At 42.6% G+C, this 22572-nt stretch overlaps 1 protein-coding gene and 1 pseudogene across 2 annotated transcripts in view; one reads left to right on the forward strand and one right to left on the reverse strand.

Moving 5' to 3' along the window:
- The window catches only part of TRPM8 (transient receptor potential cation channel subfamily M member 8), a 94907-nt gene that overhangs the window by 18154 nt on the left and 54181 nt on the right, over positions 1-22572 (forward strand). For both annotated transcript variants that reach the window (XR_012016769.1, XM_072796769.1), the window contains exons 4-9: positions 6735-6891; positions 7841-8018; positions 10143-10315; positions 16020-16194; positions 17474-17541; positions 19593-19790. Coding sequence is in view for 1 of the 2 variants with exons in the window: in XM_072796769.1 (XP_072652870.1) it covers positions 6735-6891; positions 7841-8018; positions 10143-10315; positions 16020-16194; positions 17474-17541; positions 19593-19790 (949 nt within the window). In the remaining variant the exon portion in view is untranslated. The remainder of the gene's footprint in view (positions 1-6734; positions 6892-7840; positions 8019-10142; positions 10316-16019; positions 16195-17473; positions 17542-19592; positions 19791-22572) is intronic.
- LOC140616523 (glutathione S-transferase P pseudogene) lies at positions 5832-6537 on the reverse strand (annotated as a pseudogene).

Below are 22572 nucleotides of genomic sequence, written 5' to 3' on the forward strand. Positions count from 1 at the left end.
GCTAGCAAAGTGTACCTCATGGGTTGTGGTAAGGATTCAATGCAGTAACACATAAAATACCTACCATCGTGCCTCAGAGCATAAAAGGGTCTTAATAAATGTGTTTTCATGCTTCGTGTGAATTAGAAAATGAACATCAGAAAAACTAAGAATCTCTATTTTGTCATTGGTGTAAACTTACTCATCATGAGTTATTTTGACAGTATAAACGTCATGAGTCAGCTCTTTATTACCTGAATGGTTTCAATGAAAGACTTTGCAGTTAGTCTATTTGTTTGACCAGTAGAAAATACAGTTTGGATTCATTCATTCACTCAATAAATATTTATTGGGCATCTACTATGTCATGGGGACTTATATACTTGAGTACTAATTCTATAATCCCCCTCTTCAAGGCAGTGCTCTTTCTTTTTCTTTTTTTCTTTTTTCTTTTTCTTTCTTTCTTTCTTTCTTTCTTTCTTTCTTTCTTTCTTTCTTTCTTTCTTTCTTCCTTCCTTCCTTCCTTCCTTCCTTCCTTCCTTCCTTCCTTCCTTCCTTCCTTTCTTCTTTCTTTCTTCTTTTTTTTTTTTAAGATTTTATTTATTTGAGAGAAAGAGAGAGAGAAAGCATGAATGGGAGGAGGGGCAGAAGGAGAGGGAGAAGCAGACCCAGTCCTACGACCCCAAGATCATGACCTGAACTGAAGGCAGACGCTTAACTGACTGAGCCACCCAGGCACCCAAGGTAGCTGCTCTTATCATTTGACAGACAAAGCACATGGGTCCCAAGAGTTCAGTATTTACCCAAGGTCACATGGCCAGTGGGAGATGGATGAGGGACTGCACCCAGGTTTTCTGATTCTTAGCTTGGGTGTTCTGTTTATTCGCTGCCCCACCCTTTCTAAGAATGACATTGCCTCAGGCACCTAAGCAATTTCTTAGGTGCAGAAGTCTAGTCTAGTTGGTTTAAGTGAAATGGGTAGTAATGGGAGCTTTTGGCTGAAAAGCACAACCAGAGCCAGGACTCAATGACACCAAGATTGTCTCTTTCCACCTGTTATTTTTGTTGTCCTCTGGGTGAGAAAGCTCTTCACAAATGGTGGCAAAGTGGTCTCCGTATTGGATATGTTATCAGCTTACCATTTTACCAGTGGGGGAAAGAGGGCCTCATTCAGCAAATCCACCAAAAATTCTGGACTGATATTCATAGTTCTTGGCCTGGCTTGGCCATATGTCCACCTCTAAACTTGTCCCTGAGGCTGGGCAATGGGATATGATATGTTGATTGACCAGGTTTGGGCATTGTATCCACATGAATCCCATGTGGAAAGAGAGGACTCCTCAAAGGAAAATCAAGGTGCTCCTTCTAACAGAACAGGAAATAGGATACAAGGTAGGGAAACCTATAGCTATCTACCTTAAAGTGCTTGATTACAGCTTGAGTCTGGCTCAAAACAAAGGGAGATGTGGGCAGCCCCCATCTTCACAGCACAAGCAAAGGATGGGAACACCTCAGGGTCTTCTGGTTCCTCTCTCAGAAAGGCACAAGATTGTAGACCAGGGTCGAGACTCTATACTCTTTGAAATTCCCCATATTTATTACTATCATCTCTCCATAAGTGGTAGGAATACTCTGTGTCTTCCAAATTACCCACTGGACAAGGAAATCAAATGAAGTGACTATTAATATTGATACCCCGAATTTGCTTGCTTACCACACGAGCTGACATAGGCAGTCAAAGTCTCCCTAGAGAATCCCTGGGATTGCTCGTGTGTGCTACACCCAGATTGCTCAAGTCTCTCTGCTCTACCCCTTGTGGATGTCTATTTCTTGAGTGGTCACTTGGGGCTGATGCCCAATCATTGCTCCTACTGGTGGGGGCCCTCTGAAACATTGCTACCCAGCTTAGGGGCTGCATCCTGGCAATTCTGAGGCTATAAGCCCCTGATCTGGTTTTGCTCTCTTCAGTTTTTACTGCCTTGGCCATGCTGCATTGTAGGTAGAAATAGGGAGGATTCTACTTTCTCTATAGCTACTCTGTGCAGTGGGACTTTCTGCCAGGATGGAAATATTCTATATCTGCACTGTCTAATATGATAGTCACTAGCCACAGATAGGTATCGAGCATTTGAAATGTGGCAGGTACAATCAAGGAGTTGAAATTTTTTTAAAAAGATTTATTTATTTATTTATTTATTTATTTATTTATTTATTTATTTATGAGAGAGAGAGAGAGAGAGAGAGAGAGAGAGAGAGAGGCAGAGACACATGGAGCAGGCTCCATGTCAGGAGCCTGATGTGGGACTCGATCCTGGGACTCCAGGATCGTGCCCTGGGCCAAAGGTAGGTGCTAAACCACTGAGCCACCCAGGGATCCCCAAGCAGTTGAATTTATGTAATTTTAACTAATTTAAACATAAGATTATATTGCCACATGTGGCTAAAGGCTACCTTATTGACAGTGTAGCTCTATAGGGTTTGCACTTGATCTGAGAGGAAGAATTAGGGTCCTGATGTTCTCCTGTCTGTTCCATCTCTCTTTTCTGTCACCCTCATCCCTCCTGTAGGCATCTGCACTTCCTTCCTGGCCTCCTCTCCATTTGTAAATCAATTAATGCAAATTGGTGGTTAGAAGGCTACCAGCCTGCAAACCAAAATGGAGCCAAACAACTCTCTCAGCCAAGGTCCCCTAAAGAACATCCCTATCCTGAGAAGGGAACAGGACTTAAGAGTCTGTTTTCAGCTGTGGCAAGGACAGGTGGGGCACGGCTTTTCTCTCCCCCGTCTTGCTATGAGCTTCGGTGGGTGTGGATAGACCCCAATGGGTAGCAAGATGCTAACAGCTAAAGAGAGGAGAGGAAGCCAATGAGGACCCTCGTGGGATGGACTCTGAGACCACTGAGGAGCAGCCTTGGCTCAGGAAGTGCCCTGGGACTTGGTAAGAGAAAGGACTGAGGAGGTTGAAATCAATTCTAGTTGACTTGCTTTTCTTGGCCAGACTGTGTGATGCCCTGAGAACTGTTCAGAAAGGAGGCAAGATTGCTGCTGATGGTGAGATTTTGCATCCAGGTTTTACCTTGATGTTTATAGTCCTGGAAAATACTGAAAGTCTGACATGCATTTTGAACACAGATAATTTCCATACTCTATAGTAATTAAGACTTTGAGTTATAAGGACCTAAGCTAGCTTAACTTAAAAGGGTTGGTTTACTCTAAGGAAACAGTAATGCCACACAGAACCCAGGAAAAGGCTTGGTCTCAGTCCAGCCGCATAGAGGGGATTGGGGAGCAGGGACAGCCTCACTGGGGTCTGCATCATGCGTGTACTCTCCAGCAGAAACCCACACTGATGTGTCATTCACAGCCTCATCCTTAGGAGGGTGTGCTGCATATGAGGATTCCTGCCATGATGTGTTTGTTCCTCATTACATATGGTCTTCATTGCATGGCTTTGGTGGTTACTCTGGGCTTCCAGCACTTCAAAAAGATCTCTGGGGGTGCCTGGGTGGCTCAGTTGTTTGGGTGTCTGCTTTTGGCTCAGGTTATGATCCTGGGGTCCTGGGATAGAGCCCTGCATCAGGTTCCCTGCTCAGTGGGGAGTCTGCTTCTCCCTCTGCCCCCTGTCCATGTGCACTCTCCAATCAATCAATCAATCTAAAAAAAAAATCTTTGTTAGCAGAGTAACTCATTTCATGTAACACAATTGAGGCCAGTTGCTTCCAGGTAGTAGGATCTTGGTCATAATTAGAATCTGTCTGCTTCTGGAGCAATCATAAAACCTCCTCCTCAAATAGTTTTGCTCCATTATATTTTTAGAAGCTGTCACAGAAAAGCATATACTGCTATTATCATTTTGTAAAATGAAAATGTGATCTACTACCACAGAGTATTTTTGGAATTAATCCTACATTTTGCCATTTGTCAAATAAGCTCATCAGTGACGAGGATCCTTGGGAATACAGCCTTTCCTGTGACAGCTATATAATAGCTATGTATGCTTAGGCTCACCTTCCAGAAGGTAAAAAAAAAAAAAAAAAAAAAAAAAAAAAGTACTTACCTTGTAAAAATCACTGAGGAGTGATGAGGAGCCAAACTATTTACAGGAAGACTAATCAATGTGTTCATTCACTCATTTATGCCTTCATCATCTGGAGGATATTAGCTGAATGTCCTTATATGCCGGGAACAGAGAATATAAGATAAATAGAGTCCAGCTAGAAGCAAACCCTAACAGCATTTCTCAGCTTGTATACCTTTATTTGACCCAGCCTACCCAGGGAATCCTTGCTTCAGAGTCACCACATATAGTTGCCCAGGGTGTGCACTGCACAAGTGTGCTAGGGGCCACAGGCTTATGTCTGCCAGAGGGGGCATCTTTTCTAACACATTGGTGGTTAGGGTGACTACGTACTTTATTTTGAGGGAACACTGATGAACATGATAGAGGCTCTGACTCTACTAGAGCGTGGGCAGCAGATATAAACTGGGATTGTCCTGGGCAGATCAGGGCGTTTGGTTATTCCCTGGTGGTGGCTCTGTCTTGCTCCATTATCCCTTTGCTCTTGCAGAAGAGGGAGAGCTCTACCCTTCTGTCTTATTTCAGTGGCTAAACAGGTTTCTTGCTTTGCTGCTCTCTGGCCTCTTGGGACAGAACTCTGTTCTGCTTCTCCACTGCCCATGGCTCCCTGAATTCTCAGCACCTTCTGACTCTTGTCTGAAGCCTGATGGGAGAGAGAACCCAGGGGGCCAAGTGGGTGGGGCAGGCAGAAAGAAACCAGGAGAAGGGTGAACAGGGCCCCACTGGGGAGAGTTGCTTTGGCCACATTCACATTTTTGTTGTGGTTCTTGTTCATTTATTTGGAGACCGTGATGGTCAGGAGGCAACACAGCTCTGGATAGACGAGCCAGGGAGCCACAGCAGGTATTTTTAGATTTTTTTTTTTGAAACTGCATTTTTCTTCTTTTCTGTTGCCACCGCCTCTACTAGTCTTTGATTTGCACAGATGGCACAGCCTGAAAGTCACCCCATGGAGGCTGTGCCACAGTTTCCAACCTCTCAGGAGCCCCCAGGGGAGTGGGACTCTGCTGGGGTAAAGGAAGGGTTTGCTTGTTCTGCACTGCACCGCCCTGCCAGGCATCCTACTGACTGTTCCCAAGACGTCCCCCAAGCTGGAGACCAGGCCACCCACCCAGTTAATCCCTGGGTGCGGTGAGCTCAGGCCAGGCCTGCCTCAGAGCAGATTTTCTATCCTTTACCTCTTACTGCCTATCCTTCCATCCTCTTCTGACTTCACATATGCACACGTGTCATTTAACAAACACGTACATTTTAGTTCTGTTGCACTTTTCATGGGAAGAAATAGCGTTCACTTAACGCAGTTTGTTCTTGTCCAGCCCAAATGATTGAAAGTATCCCAAGCAGCTCACGTTTAGTATGGACAGGAGGGTCTCTCTAATCTCTGGATCACTTAGGGGCCCTGCCAGGGGACCCAGTGTCTCCAGTGAGTACCATCCCCAGGAATAAGGGCTCAACTCACCTCCAAAAAGCTTTACTGGCTGGGCACACAGACAGGGCTGGCATCCAGGGCTCCTGTGTGTTATGAACCATGCAGGAAGCTACATAAATGGTCTCCAGGTCTCTAAGCCTTCATCTCCTAATAACCTCAAGGCTACGTCCGCAGAGACAGACTCCATGAAGCTACTCCTATATCCCAGCTCTCAGTACAGAGCCAGCCTGTTGGTGGATGGACCATAGACAATAGGGAGAAAACTCCAAGATAGTTTCCAAATAATCAACTGAGATGATGAAGATAGTCTGAAAATAAGACTTTTTTTTTTTCTCACTTGAAAATTTTATTGGTCAGGGAGAAAGGAAGTCAGCCAGCCCCCCAGCTTCCCGCCCAGGGTTCCACAAGCTCTCACTGCTTCCTGTTGTCATTGATGGGGCAGTTCACGTGCTCGGGGGATGCCAGGAATGCCTTGAGCTTGGGTCTGGGCCTGAGGCGCGCCACATAGGCTGAGAGCAGGGGGAGGGAGTCCAGGCAGCTGGGGGCCAGGACCTGGTGAATCAGCAGCAAGTCCAGCAGGTTGTAGTCTGTGAAGGAGATCTGGTTGCCCACGGTGAAGGCCTGGCCCCCCTCATTCTGGGATAGCAGCGTTTCAAAAGGCTTCAGGTATGTGTGTGCCTTCACATACTCCTCCTTTCCTGCCTCGTAGTTAGTGTAGATGAGGAGGACGTATTTGCAGCGGAGATCCTCCACACCATCGTTCACTACATCCAGCAAGGCCACCTCCTGCTGGTCCTTCCTATAGAGCCCGAGGGAGTGGCCCAGGTGTCATAGGATGGCATTGAACTGGTAGCTACTGGTACAGGGTGAGGTCTCCGTCCCAGAACTTGGGGAGCTGCCCGTACAGACAGGAGGCCTTGAGTGAAACCTTCATCCAGGTCTCCATGGTCACCACCTCCTCCTTCCAGCTCTGGCCCTGGTCAGCCAGCAGCATGCGCATGGCCTCACAGCACCCTCAAACAGGGAAATAGATGATGGTGTAGGGTGGCATGGTTGCAGTGAGGGTGGCGGTGGCGGTGGCAGTAGCTGTGGCAGCGGTGGTGACAGCAGCAGTGCTCTGAAGATAAGGCTTGATCACTTTTTGTGTTTCTCGAAGCTAATAATGCATAGTTTATTCTAAAAATGTGATGACACATTTAAGGAGGCTTAATGAAATCCGTTCCCTCCTGTCAATATCATCCGGCTCAGGGAAAATGTGTGCAAGTGTGGCTATGCCCAGAGCCAGCACATAGAAGGCACCCAGATCAACTCAAACGAGAAATGGAATTACAAGAAACACACCAAGGAATTTCCGACTGACGCCTTTGGGGATATTCAGTTTGAGACTCTGGGGAAGAAAGGGAAGGTAAGCAATGGTTTTCTACTTTAGCTGATTCATATACTAACACAACCTGGACTCATATGCTAATCCTGAGCTACCTTGAATTGTCTAATAGTACAGAGGCAAGAGAGATGGGTAGTAAATCCAAACACTATTGCAGAAAATGATAAAATAGTCAAAAAGCTGTGATTAGATTCTGTGCAGCTGGAAGACTTAGCTCATGCCCAGCTGCTACTCAGAGGCCTTTCCCTGAGCACGCTGTGGGCGTTCATGCTGCATCTGCGTTGACCCCCCCCCCCCCCCCCCCCCGCCGCTGCTACACAAGGCCCATGACCATTTTGGTGCATTGTCCCATTTAGTTTAGTGTATGGCACTCTTGGGAATGCATATGGCTCTGAATAAGGGGACACTCACATTTCAGGCTTGTCCACCGAGTGTTACAACAAGGTCTAAGGACTGGCAGGTGGTATCCTCAAATGTTCCTGGGTCTCTGTCTCCATGGCAGCCCATCCATAGGCAGCAGGAAGCCTGGGCCTTCACTTCTCACAACCCCAGGGCCTGTGTTTGCAGCCCTGGAACCTGGCTCACTGCTGTCCCTTCCCAGGGCCCCTGCCCCAGGATGCACCATCACCATCTCTTGCCTGCCCACAGCTTCCCCTACCTCGTTTTGTCCCCTGGTCCACAGTCAACGCTAGTGCTGGAGGACTCATCGACTCTGCTTCAAACACCTCACAGGTGCCCTACAGCCTTTAGGACACATTCCTGAGGCTAGGATAAATTCTCCAGCTGGCCCAGGAGGCCCATCGGTGGCACCCACATTGTAACCCCTCTGTCCCAGCCTACTGTTTTCCTCCCCTTCCCCGCGGGGACCCCCGTTGGCTGCTGGTCCGTGCGCCTCTCCCATTCCACAGGAGCAGGTGGCTGGGAGGACAGGTGCCGACCCCGACCCCGACACTTTCCCTCTTCTCCGCAGTATATCCGCCTGTCCTGTGACACGGATGCGGAGACCCTCTATGAGCTGCTGACCCAGCACTGGCACCTGAAAACGCCCAACCTGGTCATATCTGTCACCGGCGGCGCCAAGAACTTCGCCCTGAAGCCGAGGATGCGCAAGATCTTCAGCCGCCTCATCTACATCGCGCAGTCCAAAGGTGCGGGTGGTCCTTGTGGGGTGGGGATGCTGTGGGGCAGGGATGCTGCAGGGCAGGAATGCTGTGAGGGGGGGATGCTGTGCCATCCCTTAGTCCCTAGAGGCTGAGCCCCGTCATCTTCGGACAGAGCCAAGTCCCCAGATGCAGTTCATGTGCAGAATCTAGACACTCCAGAAGTATACAATTAATCATGATTTATTTAAAAGCAAGGTCCTCAGATGAATGGACAGGCAAGAAGCTCTGGCAGGTGGTGGTGGTCATGGGGGTGTCATAAGGTAAAATCTGCATCATGATGCTTCCTTGTGGGCACCTTTGTGTCCTTGAATCTTGAATCATCCAAGGTTTTCATTGTCTTGTTTCTACATATAAAATTTTACCCAGAATAGTCTGGCCAATGGAAGAGGAAAATTTCATTTCTTTGCTCTTTAATTTTGAGATCCATGATGGGCTTTTGGAAATAGCAATGGTGTTTGGCAGGTTGTAAGCACCAGGTAAAAGTGTGGGATTGAGATCAAGACGAGTAACTGTGGCTTTGTTACTTGAAATATTCGGCTTAGTACTGCTTTTCTTTGTAATTTTTTTGTTTTGAAAAATTCAAACCTGCAGCAGAATTGAATCATGTAATGCACATCTGTACGCTCTTCACCTAGAGTCCCAAATTATTAGCATTTTTCCACATGTGTCATATTGCTTTCCAGAAACAGGCCCCTGTTAGGATTTTTAAAGACTCATTAGAGAGTCTGTTGCAGGCATCATGACCCTTGGCCCCTAAGTATTTCAGCATGAATCTCTCAAGAACAGGGGTGTCCTCTCTTAGATAAGAGTTTTCTTTGAATGTCAAGAAGAAACCTGGATATTATTCTCATTCATCCTCAATTTCCTGACCCACCAGAGGAAGCTACAGTAGATGGTTATTTTGTTATGAAACTGAGCAGCTTCACTTCCTTACTGCTAAATCCTGAACACACATCATTCATGCAGGACACTTATTAAATGCCTACTGTGTGTCAGGAAGTGTTTTAAGTGCTGGGAATATAACAGAACAAAACAGACAAAAGAGCCTGGCCTGAGTACATCCAGTCAGAGGAAGGGAGGGGCTGGCTCTGATGTTAGCAGTCTTGGCGTCCTCTGCGTTGGCTGCTCAGAGTGCTGCTTCAGTTTCCCTTGCCTGGTTTGCAAGAGGGACGTTGACAACTAAAATCTGTCTAGAGGAAGGAGACTGGGTGCCGAGGGGTTGCAGTTCATATTCTGTGAGAAATGGTTGCAGGAATCAGGTGTGACAATCCTAAGGACCACGCTGCGTTTACCTTAAAATATTGGAAGGGTTTTATGGGGAGATAACTAAGCTTGTTCGTTACTGCTGAGGATAGTAATACAATTGCAGAATGGAGACAAATAATGAACAAAGGGACTTTCTAATAACTGGGGGAGAGGGCTACCCAGAGCCTCTTGAGCTTTCTATCACCAGAACTAATCAAGAGACACCAGTGACCACCGTCAGGCTGGGTTCCTACATGGGTAGTGCATTAGATCAGGGTCACTTCCAATTTTACGTTCAATTATTATGCTAAGTTATATTTTATAAGTATTTTCTTTACTTCATTTCTGGAAAAAAATGAGCAAAACCCTTGACATTGTGAAGATCATCAAATATAAACCTTAAAATGCCGGTGTGCAAAGTTGTGTAATTACAAGGTAAAGCTAAATTGTAGGCACCAGGGTCATGGCACGAGAGTAGGGGTCTGGGAGCAGAGTGCTCCGCTTTCCATGGCAGCAATGCTCACAGGCTCGGGCCCAGCATTTATTATTTATCATGAGATTTACCTGAAAGGCTGGATAAAGATGCAGATTCTCTGGTCCAACCCTCTGGAGAGTCTGATGATTTAGATCAAGAGCGGGGCCCAGAATCTGTGTCTTTTTAAAACCAATTATCTCTTAGAAATTCCTCCAAACATCCTCTTCTCCTTCCTCTTCATATGGTCCTTGGCAAGGCCCACTGCAAGGTGTGGCTGGCAGTGTTGTCCTGGTACTTGCATGGTGGGGACTTCTTCAGGGGTCTGTGAGCACAGGATGGGAGACTTACTCAGAGCCAACTGAGCATTTGCTCTCCTCCTTCATTGACAGGTGCTTGGATTCTCACTGGAGGAACCCATTATGGCCTGATGAAGTACATCGGGGAGGTGGTGAGAGACAACACCATCAGCAGGAATTCAGAGGAGAACATTGTGGCCATTGGCATAGCGGCTTGGGGCATGGTCTCCAACAGGGACACTCTCCTCAGGAATTGCGATGCTGAGGTATGGGGCAAAAGGAGGGATGGGATAAGAGGAGAGATGGGGCAGGAGGAGGGATGGGATAGGAGGAGAGATGGGACAGGAGGAGGTCTGCGAGGTCACGTGGGAAGAAGACCATGGCTTGGGGATCTGGCCTGAATATTGTGGCTCTATGATAGAGCCAGCTCATGGGGAAGTCGGCCTTACAAGGAGTGCCTTTGGGACCAACAATTAAAAACAAGAATGACATGAGTGCCTTGGTGGCTCAGTCTGTTAAGTGTCTGACTCTTGATTTCAGCTCAGGTCATGATCTCATGGTCATGAGATGGAGCCCTGTGTCCAGCTCTGCGCTGGGCATGGAGCCTGCTCAGGATTCTCTCTCTCTCCCATGCCTTCTTCTCTTCCCCCCCATGAAAAAAAAAAAAAACAAACACACAAAAACAACAAAAAAATTAGGACAAACAAACAAGGATGACACAATCAAAACAGTCCTGAGGAGTTACCAAAGGATATGTTTTATTTTTTAAACTTTCTTCCTGGTAATATCGTGTTAAAGTCAGGTTCTTTGTTCTTTATAACCGTGACCCAAGTCTGTCCCAGGAGGGCTCAAGCCCTGACCACACTCACAGGAATTGCTGTGAACCCTGGTTAATTTGATATTAAGAAAGTTATGAACAGCTCTCCCCTTAAAGTTTCCTGTGAGCATATTTAGAGAGTAATCAACACAAATTTCATGTTCTATGTGCAAGGTAGATGTATGAGATTTTGTATCAAGTGTAGAATTTTGGAAAAAACATTTCTAGTGAGTTGAAAACCTCCTTAAACAATAGGTGATGTCTACTAGAAGCTTTAGACCAGAGGTTCAGAAAACCCAATTTAGCCTATGCCACCTTCTACCTGGGAATCCTTGGAAGTTTAGGCAGTAAATGTTCAAGATGTTTAGAATTACTCTGGTTTTGATATTTTAATTTGAAAAGATTTTATTTATTTATAGAAAGTGAGCATGCGTGAGTGGGGCAATGGGGGGGTGGTGGGTGGTGACAGAGTGGAGAGAGAGAATCTCAGGCAGACTCCACCCTGAGCATGAAGGGATTGATCTCATGACCCTGAGGTCAACCTGAGCTGAAATCAAGAGTCAGATGTTTAACTTGACTGAGCCACACAGACGCCCCTGATTCTTTTTGCTTTTAAAAATGATATTATTTTTATCAACATTTCTCAGGTGTATAAGGGACAGAGGAGAGTGGGGAGCCATTTCTGAGCATCTCTCAGGAGTGATGGAGTGGGAGGAGAAGGGCTTTGCAGATAGAGTAACTAGGGGTGAGGAACTTTTTCTAGCTACGTGGTCTTGAGTGAGTTCTCTTCTTTGAGTTTTTATGATAATAACCTTGTATTATCATGGGATGGATTAACTGTATAGAGTGAATGGTAGCTTTTATTGTTATTTCTAGATGTTCAGCCAAGAATGGTAAAATCATCTTACATCAAATGCCAACTTCAGGGGGGAGAGTGGCCTGGGGTAGGATTCTGAGGACAGTGACAGGCTGAGTGGGAAAGAACTCAGTCTTTGTCTTTAGCCATGTTTGTCTGGGGTATTGGCTAATCATCATTGCTGTCTGGTGGATACATTCCATAGATAAATTCATAAAATCACAAGAACAACCCTGTAAGGTAGGTATGTTTCCCCCCTGGATTGGAACAGCAACTTAGTATTTCCCTGGTGGCATCCTCTATCAACAAGTAAAACATGAAATGAATATGTAAGGATTAAATAGTTCCAATCACTTGGAAGTTAAGAAAGAAACAAACGAATGACATCTGCTAAATAACTCAAGTTCAAAAATGAACTTTCAAAATTTAATTGCAGATCACTTAGAAAGCAATGGAAATGAAAGTATTATTTGTTAAGACTGACAATATATGTCCAAAGCTGCACTCATAGTGAAATGCATAGCCCTATACCTTTATTAGCAAAAATCAAGAAAATAATTCAATAATAATATCTAACACTCTTTAATATTCACAACAATAAGGCTAACAATGAATTAAGTGGTACTATTACCTTTCTCATTACAGATGAGAAAGTAAGAAGCTTTCTTTAGTCACATGGCTAGTAAGTAGTAGAGCTATGGTTCATGGTCTTTTAGCCACCACAGTTTCAAATTAATAGGTTTGAAAAATAACATCACAATAACACTTAAGAAGAGGAGAAAAAATAATATTCCATCAGAAATAAATTAATTAGAAAAGAAAAAAAGAGGAAGAGTAGAAATATTCTTTATTTTCTGAAACCATTTTGACAATTTAATTAAAGAATAAATAGAACTGAGATATCCACTGTGGTAATAAATATTGAGAAAAATTGTACAGACGTCACATGCAATTGTATGTCAATACATTTGAAAATCTCAGGAAGTTTTTGTTTTTTATATTTTATATTTTTCCATAAAACAATAATTTCCAAAAGCTGATTCAACAAGAAGAGCTAGAAAATATGACTGCATGAATTATCAGTGAATGAGCTTAAAGGGAAATAAAAATTTTGAAAATTGCTCTGGGCTTAGGTGATTTCACTCAGAAAAATTTTAAAAAGTCTATTAAGAGTTAATTTAAAAAAATGTCTGTAGTCTCCAACACACAGAGAACCATGAGATCCTTATAAATTGCTGCAGAAAGAACAAATCTATGCCCTTTCTGGAAAACCATTTTAGAATTTGTACCAAGTGCATGAAGACTGTTCATACCATACTTATATCACTTGAGAATTTAATATTTAGACAAACATTATTAAAATATTTCTGATAATATCAAGAATTGACAGAAGCCTAAATATCTAGTAATATCAATAGTAGGAGGATCTTCAACTAGATTACTATATAAACATTAAGAAAATTGTGCAAAATAATATTTCCAAAGATTTTCTGGTAATATGGGAAATATTTGAAGTTTTATTTTTATTTTTTTTAATTTTTTATTTATTTATGATAGTCACACACACAGAGAGAGAGAGAGGCAGAGACACAGGCAGAGGGAGAAGCAGGCTCCATGCACCGGGAGCCCGACGTGGGATTCAATCCCGGGTCTCCAGGATCGTGCCCTGGGCCAAAGGCAGGCGCCAAACTGCTGCGCCACCCAGGGATCCCAATATTTGAAGTTTTAAATAGAAAATTATGAAAACTACATAAATTAATCTATATGCCTAGGAAAGATACAAGCACACTAAAATCTTGACGACTACCACTGAGTTGTGGAATTAAGCATGATTTTAAATTTTCTTGTACTCTTCTGCATTTTCCATGTTGCTACAATGAGTATGTATTATTTTTAGATATTCAAATCATAGCTCTGGTTTTCATTCCTTTTATGTGTCTGTTAATGAAAATCTCCAGTGACTTAGAGTAGTTTCATAGCAAACCCATATGATCTTGTGGTCAACCTCTGTTCCTTTTCGGTCTTCCCTGAAAAATAGTGCTTGGTCTTTTGCATAAGTTGAACCCAGTAATTGTTCATAATAACTTTGTCAACCATATCTTCCCATATGGTTTCTATTCATGGCTTCATTACAAACCCCACTACTAGTAGATGGGCTCTACAAGGACCCAGATTTAGCTGGCCTGAAACAATACCAGGTTTCACAAACACTGAGATTTTATTCATCTGGATCAAGGCTACACTGTCAAAAGTGTTGTTGCATTACATATGCACACAAAAAAAGAGCTCATACATCTCCTTATTGGTTATTTCAGTGTTAAAATCCCCTTGTCAAAGTACAACTACAAAGACAAAACACAAGGCAAAACAACATAATAAAATTTCACACACACTGAGTGGGATCATGTTAAAACCTATAAATTGATGCAGGAAAATTGAAATTGTTGCATTATCAAGTCTTCTTCCAGTGATAGGATATGGAATTTACTCAAGTCTTTGTCTTTGAGGAAAATTTTACAGTTTTCCTCATTAGGACCTACATATTTCTTCTGAGTGTTATTTCTAGAGATGATGTATTTTTGTTATTATTGCACATAGGGTCTTTATTCAATGTAATTTTGGAAGTGATTTTTATGGAAAAGGATTTATTTGTTGTTTTGAATCAAACATTTTATGAATTCTCTTTCTGTTTTAACAGTTTTTCGGTTATTCTATGTTTGCAACCATATCTCTGATAAATAGTGTTGTTTTTAAACATAACTTTCCATTTAATTATACTTTGAATTTTTTTGCTTATCTTGATGCCTGGGCTAAAATGTCCAGAGTAATGTTAAATAACAGTGATGATAACAGGTATCCCAACAGGCATTCCAAATACTTGGTATCATAGTGGTGGGAATGAGACTATTATTTTCACCAGTAAATAGGATTTTCAAAAACGTCAAAAAACGTATATTTTAAGAAAGTACCATAAGGCATCATCCTTTTATTTCTAGTTTATAATTTTTAAAATTAAGAATGAATATTGAGTACAAAAATGTCTGTTGGGTTGCTATTTTTTCCCTTTAAAGTATAATCTAATGAATGGAGTTCTGGAAACAATGCTAATTATCCTTTAATAATCCTACTGGGTTTAATTAGTCAATGATTTATATCCACATTCATTAGAGACTATGGTCTTTGGCTTTTCCTTTTCTGATTCTTTCCTTGTAAGTTTTTGGAACTAGTGTTGTGTTCTGGAAGGGTGTGAATGGAATAGGAATGATTTCTTCCAGGAAAGTTTGGAGGTCTCCTGCATCAATTGCCTGAATGCCTGTCTTGCTAATATTATTCCATTTGGCATTTCCAGGACTCTTCTGATTGGCGCTCCTGGCTGGGCAAGGAGCACTTTGAGAAGAGAACTGTAACATTTGAAATTTTGTTTTCATTCCTCCTTTGTTCTGATTGAATATATATGCCATCAGTAGAGTCAGTAACATTCCTCTCCTCATTAAAATTTCAACTTCGTTTGTTTTCTTGGAGTTCAGATTGAACATCTTTTAATGTGACCCTTTTAATGTGACCCATCTTTTAATGAGATTTAAGAACTAAACACTTTTGAATGGGATGGAGGGGTCAGGAACTCCTTTCTTCATGCTCCTCCAGCTTTTGTTTATTCTATGGTATTAAGTATTAGGAAAAAGTATCTGTTTAATTGCTTCTTTTTGTGGTCCTATAACTATGGGCTTCTAAAGAGTAAAGACCCCATCTTGTTCATTTTTAATTCATATTATAGATCCTGGCAAGGTCTTGGCATATGATAGATTCCAGATACATATATATATGTGTCTCTATCAATGTATCCAGACACACACACTCATAAATATAAGTGTATGTGTGTGTGTGTATGTGTACATAACTACATGCACACTCACGTATCTGTGTGTGTGTCTGGATACACACATACACACATAAACACCCACACTTCCTTGAGTGCTATCAATTTCAATGAATTGATATAAACGAGCATAGGGCAATGAAACAAGAACTGGCCTGGGAATCTGATCCTTATTCTGTCACCGGCCATTTATGTGACAATGGGGAAGTCACCTAACCATTTTGAAGCCTCATTTCTTCATATTTAAAATGAAGTCCTGTACTGTAAGATCTCAAAGATCCTTCTGAACTTAGGACCCTGGGAGGATGTATCAATATAGGTGAGCCTGAACAGTTAGCCTTAACATTAACATATAAAAATATTATCATGTGTCTTGACCGACAAATAAATCTCAAAGACAAGATTCTCTGTACTTTTCAGGGATATTTTTCAGCTCAGTACATAATGGATGACTTCAAGAGAGACCCTCTGTATATCTTGGACAACAACCACACCCATCTGCTGCTTGTGGACAACGGCTGCCATGGACATCCTACAGTTGAAGCAAAACTCCGGAATCAGCTGGAGAAGTACATCTCCGAGCGCACTATTCAAGGTCAGGGTTTAGGAAATGGGCCTTAGACATAGTATCAAGAGCAGTAGCTGCAGCACCAACAGTACCCGCCAATCATTGAGTGAAGCATGGTGAACCCACCCAATTAGATGTCCTATTGCCAAAGAGGAGCTGTTATTTCTCTTTCTTTGACATCCTAGAAGTGTTTCTGCCAAGGTTTCTGTGCATGTACCTTCCACGTGCTGGAGCATAAATGTTGCCTTATCACACTCTGTCACACTACTGATAGCAGTATAGAAAACCTGCTATCTCTTCTGCTAGACAACATTTAAGAACAAATAAAATCCATCTTACTAAGTCTGAGATTATGAAGCAATGTAGTTAGCTAGGGTAAAAACCATAAAAACCAACCTGTTAGCTTAACAGTTGGATGGGTTAGTGGTTTGGATCTTGGCTATTTTTATACAATAGAACCACTTAAAACCATTCTTAACCACTTAAACCATTCTTCAAGGGAAGAATGCAGCAGTTGAGTGAAAGCCTTTATTTGTCATGGGAAGTGACAAATTCTCTCTCTCTCATGCTACTGAGATATTGGTGCTGAGATGTGACCTATTATGGAACTAGAGTACCTCATGATGTAGTGACAGACTCCGTAACAGGGACATATTGGAGATGTTCTCAACCTTTTTCCCTTTTCACTGGGACATACATAAAGGAAGACATTTATATATGTAATACTCTTTCTTTAGAGAACACGTGGTTATGGGATTTTTTCACCCACTCAGGAAAACATAGGATTATGCAAATTAATGAGGGTGTAACTATTATAAGGATAAACTGGAACCTGGCCTAATATACATTAGCAAAAGTAAATAATTCACTGCCTTTAGTGTTTTAAATATCACTAACAGGGCAGCCCAGGTGGCTCAGAGGTTTAGTGCTGCCTTCAGCCCAGGGCATGATCCGGGAGACCCTGGATTGAGTCCCACATCGGGCTCCTTGCATGGAGCCTGCTTCCCCCTCTGCCTGTGTCTCTGCCTCTCCATCTCCGTGTCTTTCATGAATAAATAAATAAAATCTTTAAAAAAATAAATAAATATCACTAACAAATTGCAACATGACCCGTGTCATACTATTACTGGTTTGGGGTACAGAGAAACATCTGCCACGATCAATGGGGAGATAGTCAAGTCTGAGATCTGCAGTCATCACCCCACACCCTGGGCTCATGGAGCAGAAGCTCCTGGTCTGCCTCTTCTTGACATAGGTGAGTATTTCTAATGAGCCCAGTATAAGTTTTACATTTTATGCCTTACAGATTCCAACTATGGTGGCAAGATCCCCATTGTGTGTTTTGCCCAAGGAGGTGGCAGAGAAACTTTGAAAGTGAGTCTTGGTTTGGTTTTCTAGAAAACTGATCAACAAGCTAACTCAGCAAATTTGTGTTTTCAGGGCTTTGGAGCTCATGTAATCTAACCTGACTAATTTATTTTACTACAACAAGTAGGCAGTATTTTCTTCACCATACAATGTTCTCTAACAGTCCAGAGGAGGTTTTGGAAGAACATGAGTGGCTTGTATACCTAATGTTGGCTTTGGCCATCAGCCCCACCAAGGAGTGAGTCTTAACTCATAAGACTTAAAGATCATAATCAGCATATATATTGGAAAACCATGGCCACCCCATCTGCATGGAGATAAGCTGTGAACATACACAAACAGGCTAGTGGGGTTCCTAAACCACTGAAGGCCCATCCACATGCTTCCTGGGCCTGCAAGGACTCTACCTATAAGAAGGAACCCTGAGCCCAAAGTGATTCCAGGGTCACAGAAAGTTTCCTGGATGATTCTATACCTGCAGCATTGAACAGTGGAGCAAGAATTCTGCTTCTCACCCCATCCGTGTTACTCTGATGTTTCTGAATTCCTCTTAACCTGCAGCCAGGCTTCTGCCTGGCTTTTTTAGAAAGTATCAGTGTAATTGCATTTTTGTCAATATTTGAAGGCATGTGCATCACGTTGAAGATCTCACTGTTTTAGCAATAGGACTTCACAAGAAAGTGATTTTTAAGTCCTCCTTTTAATTAATTTCCATGTTGGTTTGCCTACCTCCTTGTGTCCTCTATCCTGTGTAGATACCATGGTTCTTGATCCTCTCCCTTTCCTCTCAGATTCTCCTCCTGGAATTACAAGTAATTCCTGGTGAAGTTATTTGGAATCATGATCTAGCACTTTGTTTATTCTTTTATACAACAATGGCCTATTCATTCATTCATTCATTCATTCATTCATTCATTCATTCACACCTGCTGTGAGATCTGCTGAGACCATGATTAAATGAAAGTTTTTCAGGGAAAGATTTTCAGGAAAAAAATTAAAGAATTTTTTGGAAATTGTCAGTATGTGAATGGTTGAAGAACAGGAGAGAAGAGAGAAAGAGAGAAGGGGAGAAAGGAATTGAAAGATGGTTATGTTTACAAGCTCTCTCTCAAATTTTAGATTTGGAATTCTGATTTCCAGAGAACACTGCGGGCCCAGGCACTGTAGTTCTATGGCATTTTCCCCAAATGCCTGTGCAGCTGGTAACTATGCCCAGGACAGGGGACAGGACAGAGGAGGGAAGCTCCCTATCTGATCACCCCACTTTGGCCCCAGCATGTGGACATTTGTCCGTAGGGCAGGCAGTGGGGTGCAGAGCTGGGAACACCCCTCTTTCTGCCCTGATGAGGCACTACACACTTTATGGACAGTGTATTCTCCAGAAAGGCATTCAGTTTCTGCTAAAGGCAGTTTCTTCTGTGCCTATAGATTACTTTGTCTTGCTGTCAAGTGATTTAAAATTCTTAAGACCTATTTTAGCCTCTGTAGTTTTTATAAAGCAAATAATAAAAGTGTGTTGCATATTTATCTGGGAAACAAATTTAATTTTATTCTCTTTTCATAAAAGGGGGCAAGGAAAATTATTTGGGAATTATAAGGGAAATATGTGTCCATGTAATACAAAACACATGGTTGCTGCTTTGAAGGTATTTTCATACCTTACAAGTATGAATATTGTTAACCTCTGTCAGATAAGCTATCACCGATAATATTGAATACTGTCTTGGCAGTTGTCATGCATATCTATGATGTCAGTATTTGAAATAATCAATTTTGTATATAGAGATGTTTCAAGCACTTATTTATGGAGAACTTAAGCCCATCACACAGGTCCTTTTTATGGGAATTGGTAGTAGCACAGTATATAATACAGGTGGCTTAGGTTGCTCACTCATAAGTAGTTGCAGACATTTGGTTTGCTTCTGACTGACACAAAACCCCAAAGGAAAATGTGCAGAGATGCATCAAGGTGTCTGGTTGACCAGCTCAGTCCTGAGCACGTTCTGTTGGTCATCAGTGTGTCTTCCATCTAGCTGACTCTGTCTCCCCTCTCCCAGGCCATCAACACCTCCATCAAAAGCAAAATCCCCTGTGTGGTGGTGGAAGGCTCAGGGCAGATTGCAGACGTGATCGCGAGCCTGGTGGAGGTGGAGGACGTCCTGACGTCATCTGTGGTCAAGGAGAAGTTGGTGCGCTTCTTACCCCGCACAGTGTCCCGGCTGCCTGAGGAGGAGACCGAGAGTTGGATCAAATGGGTAAGCTGTAGGGGAGCTTCTGGGAGCTGAGAAGAAGGCAGCCAAGTTCATGGGGAGGGAGGAAGCCTGAAGTGTCCAACTCCACTAGAGCTGGCTATTTTATCCATTCTTGGTGGCACTGAAGCGATACTCTGGCCCAAACTAGGTTTCTTGCTGGTCATTGAAGCTCACATAAATTAAATAACTCATCAAGTCTCCAGACCTGGGGGATAGCATTCAGGGTTCAGACTCAACCCTGCTTGCAAAACTGGTAATCCTTTAACGCCATGACTTCAACAAATGTTTAGCTTCCCAGTTCTGTGTGTATCAGTGGAGCAGAGGAAAGAAATCCCTGGTAATGAGTTTTAGAATTCCAGATTCTAAACAGAGTCTACATCCATTGGAGAAGTTGTTGTAACAGAATAATCGCCTTTCTAAATTAACTGGCCTGTGATACAATTCAGAATCTCTCACCTTTCTAAACATGTACTTATCAGGATATCTATTACATGTCTTATAGCTTAGCCTATGGAAGTATTTCAACATAGTGCCATGCCATTCTGTTTTATGATTGCTGTTGACTTTTTTTTTTGTTTTGTCTTTTTTTAATAATAAACTTATTTTTTATTGGTGTTCAATTTGCCAACATACAGAATAACACCCAGTGCTCATCCCTTCAAGTGCCCCCCTCAGTGCTCACCACCCAATCACCCCCACTCCCCGCCCTCCTCCCCTTCCACTACCCCTAGTTCGTTTCCCAGAGTTAGGAGTCTTCCATGTTCTGTCTTCCTTTCTGATATTTCCTACCCATTTCTTCTCCCTTCCCCTCTATTCCCTTTCACTATTATTTATATTCCCCAAATGAATGAGACCATATAATGTTTGTCCTTCTCCGATTGACTTATTTCACTCAGCATAATACCCCACAGTTCCATCCACGTCGAAGCAAATGGTGGGTATTTGTCATTTCTAATGGCTGGGTAATATTCCATTGTATACATAAACCACATCTTCTTTATCCATTCATCTTTCGATGGACACCGAGGCTCCTTCCACAGTTTGGCTATTGTGGACATTGCTGCTAGAAACATCGGGGTGCAGGTGTCCCAGCATTTCATTGCATCTGTATCTTTGGGGTAAATCCCCAGCAGTACAATTGCTGGGTCGTAGGGCAGATCTATTTTTAACTCTTTGAGGAACCTCCACACAGTTTTCCAGAGTGGCTGCACCAGTTCACATTCCCATCAACAGTGTAAGAGGGTTCCCTTTTCTCCGCATCCTCTCCAACATTTGTTGTTTCCTGCCTTGTTAATTTTCCCCATTCTCACTGGTGTGAGGTGGCGTCTCATTGTGGTTTTGATTTGTATTTCCCTGATGGCAAGTGATGCAGAGCATTTTCTCATGTGCATGTTGGCCATGTCTATGTCTTCCTCTGTGAGATTTCTGTTCATGTCTTTTGCCCATTTCATGATTGGATTGTTTGTTTCTTTGCTGTTGAGTTTAATAAGTTCTTTATAGATCTTGGAAACTAGCCCTTTATCTGATACGTCATTTGCAAATATCTTCTCCCATTCTGTAGGTTGTCTTTTAGTTTTGTTGACTGTATCCTTTGCTGTGCAAATCTTCTTATCTTGATGAAGTCCCAATAGTCCATTTTTGCTTTTGTTTCTTTTGCCTTCATGTATGTATCTTGCAAGAAGTTACTGTGGCTGAGTTCAAAAAGGGTGTTGCCTGTGTTCTCCTCTAGGATTTTGATGGAATCTTGTCTCACATTTAGATCTTTCTCAATGGGGAAGCACTGGGAGCCTTTCCCCTAAGATCAGGAAAAAGACAGGGATGTCCACTCTCACCACTGCTATTCAACATAGTACTAGAAGTTCTAGCCTCAGCAATCAGACAACAAAAAGACATTAAAGGCATTCAAATTGGGAAAGAAGAAGTCAAACTCTCCCTCTTGGCCGATGACATGATACTCTACATAGAAAACCCAAAAGCCTCCACCCCAAGATTGCTAGAACTCATACAGCAATTTGGCAGTGTGGCAGGATACAAAATCAATGCCCAGAAGTCAGTGGCATTTCTATATACTAATAATGAGACTGAAGAAAGAGAAATTAAGGAGTCAATCCCATTTACAATTGCACCCAAAGCATAAGATACCTAGGAATAAACCTAACCAAAGAGGTAAAGGATCTATACCCTCAAAACTATAGAACACTTCTGAAAGAAATTGAGGAAGACACAAAGAGATGGAAAAATATTCCATGCTCATGGATTGGCAGAATTAATATTGTGAAAATGTCAATGTTACCCAGGGCAATTTACACGTTTAATGCAATCCCTATCAAAATACCATGGACTTTCTTCAGAGAGTTAGAACAAATTATTTTAAGATTTTGTGGAATCAGAAAAGACCCCAAATAGCCAGGGGAATTTTAAAAAAGAAAACCATAGCTGGGGGCATCACAATGCCAGATTTCAGGTTGTACTAGAAAGCTGTGGTCATCAAGACAGTGTGGTACTGGTACAAAAACAGACACATAGATAAATGGAACAGAATAGAGAATCCAGAAGTGGACCCTCTGCTTTATGGTCAACTAATATTGGACAAAGGAGGAAAGACTATCCACTGGAAGAAAGACAGTCTCTTCAATAAATGGTGCTGGGAAAATTGGACATCCACATGCAGAAGAATGAAACTAGACCACTCTCTTTCACCATACATAATGATTGCTGTTGAGTTGAACCAACTTCCATTTCCTTGACTTCTCAGTTCTTAGAAAGCCCACGTTAATATCAGTGG

This window comes from Canis lupus, chromosome 24 (assembly GCF_048164855.1).
Source record: "Canis lupus baileyi chromosome 24, mCanLup2.hap1, whole genome shotgun sequence".
NCBI lineage: Eukaryota > Metazoa > Chordata > Mammalia > Carnivora > Canidae > Canis > Canis lupus.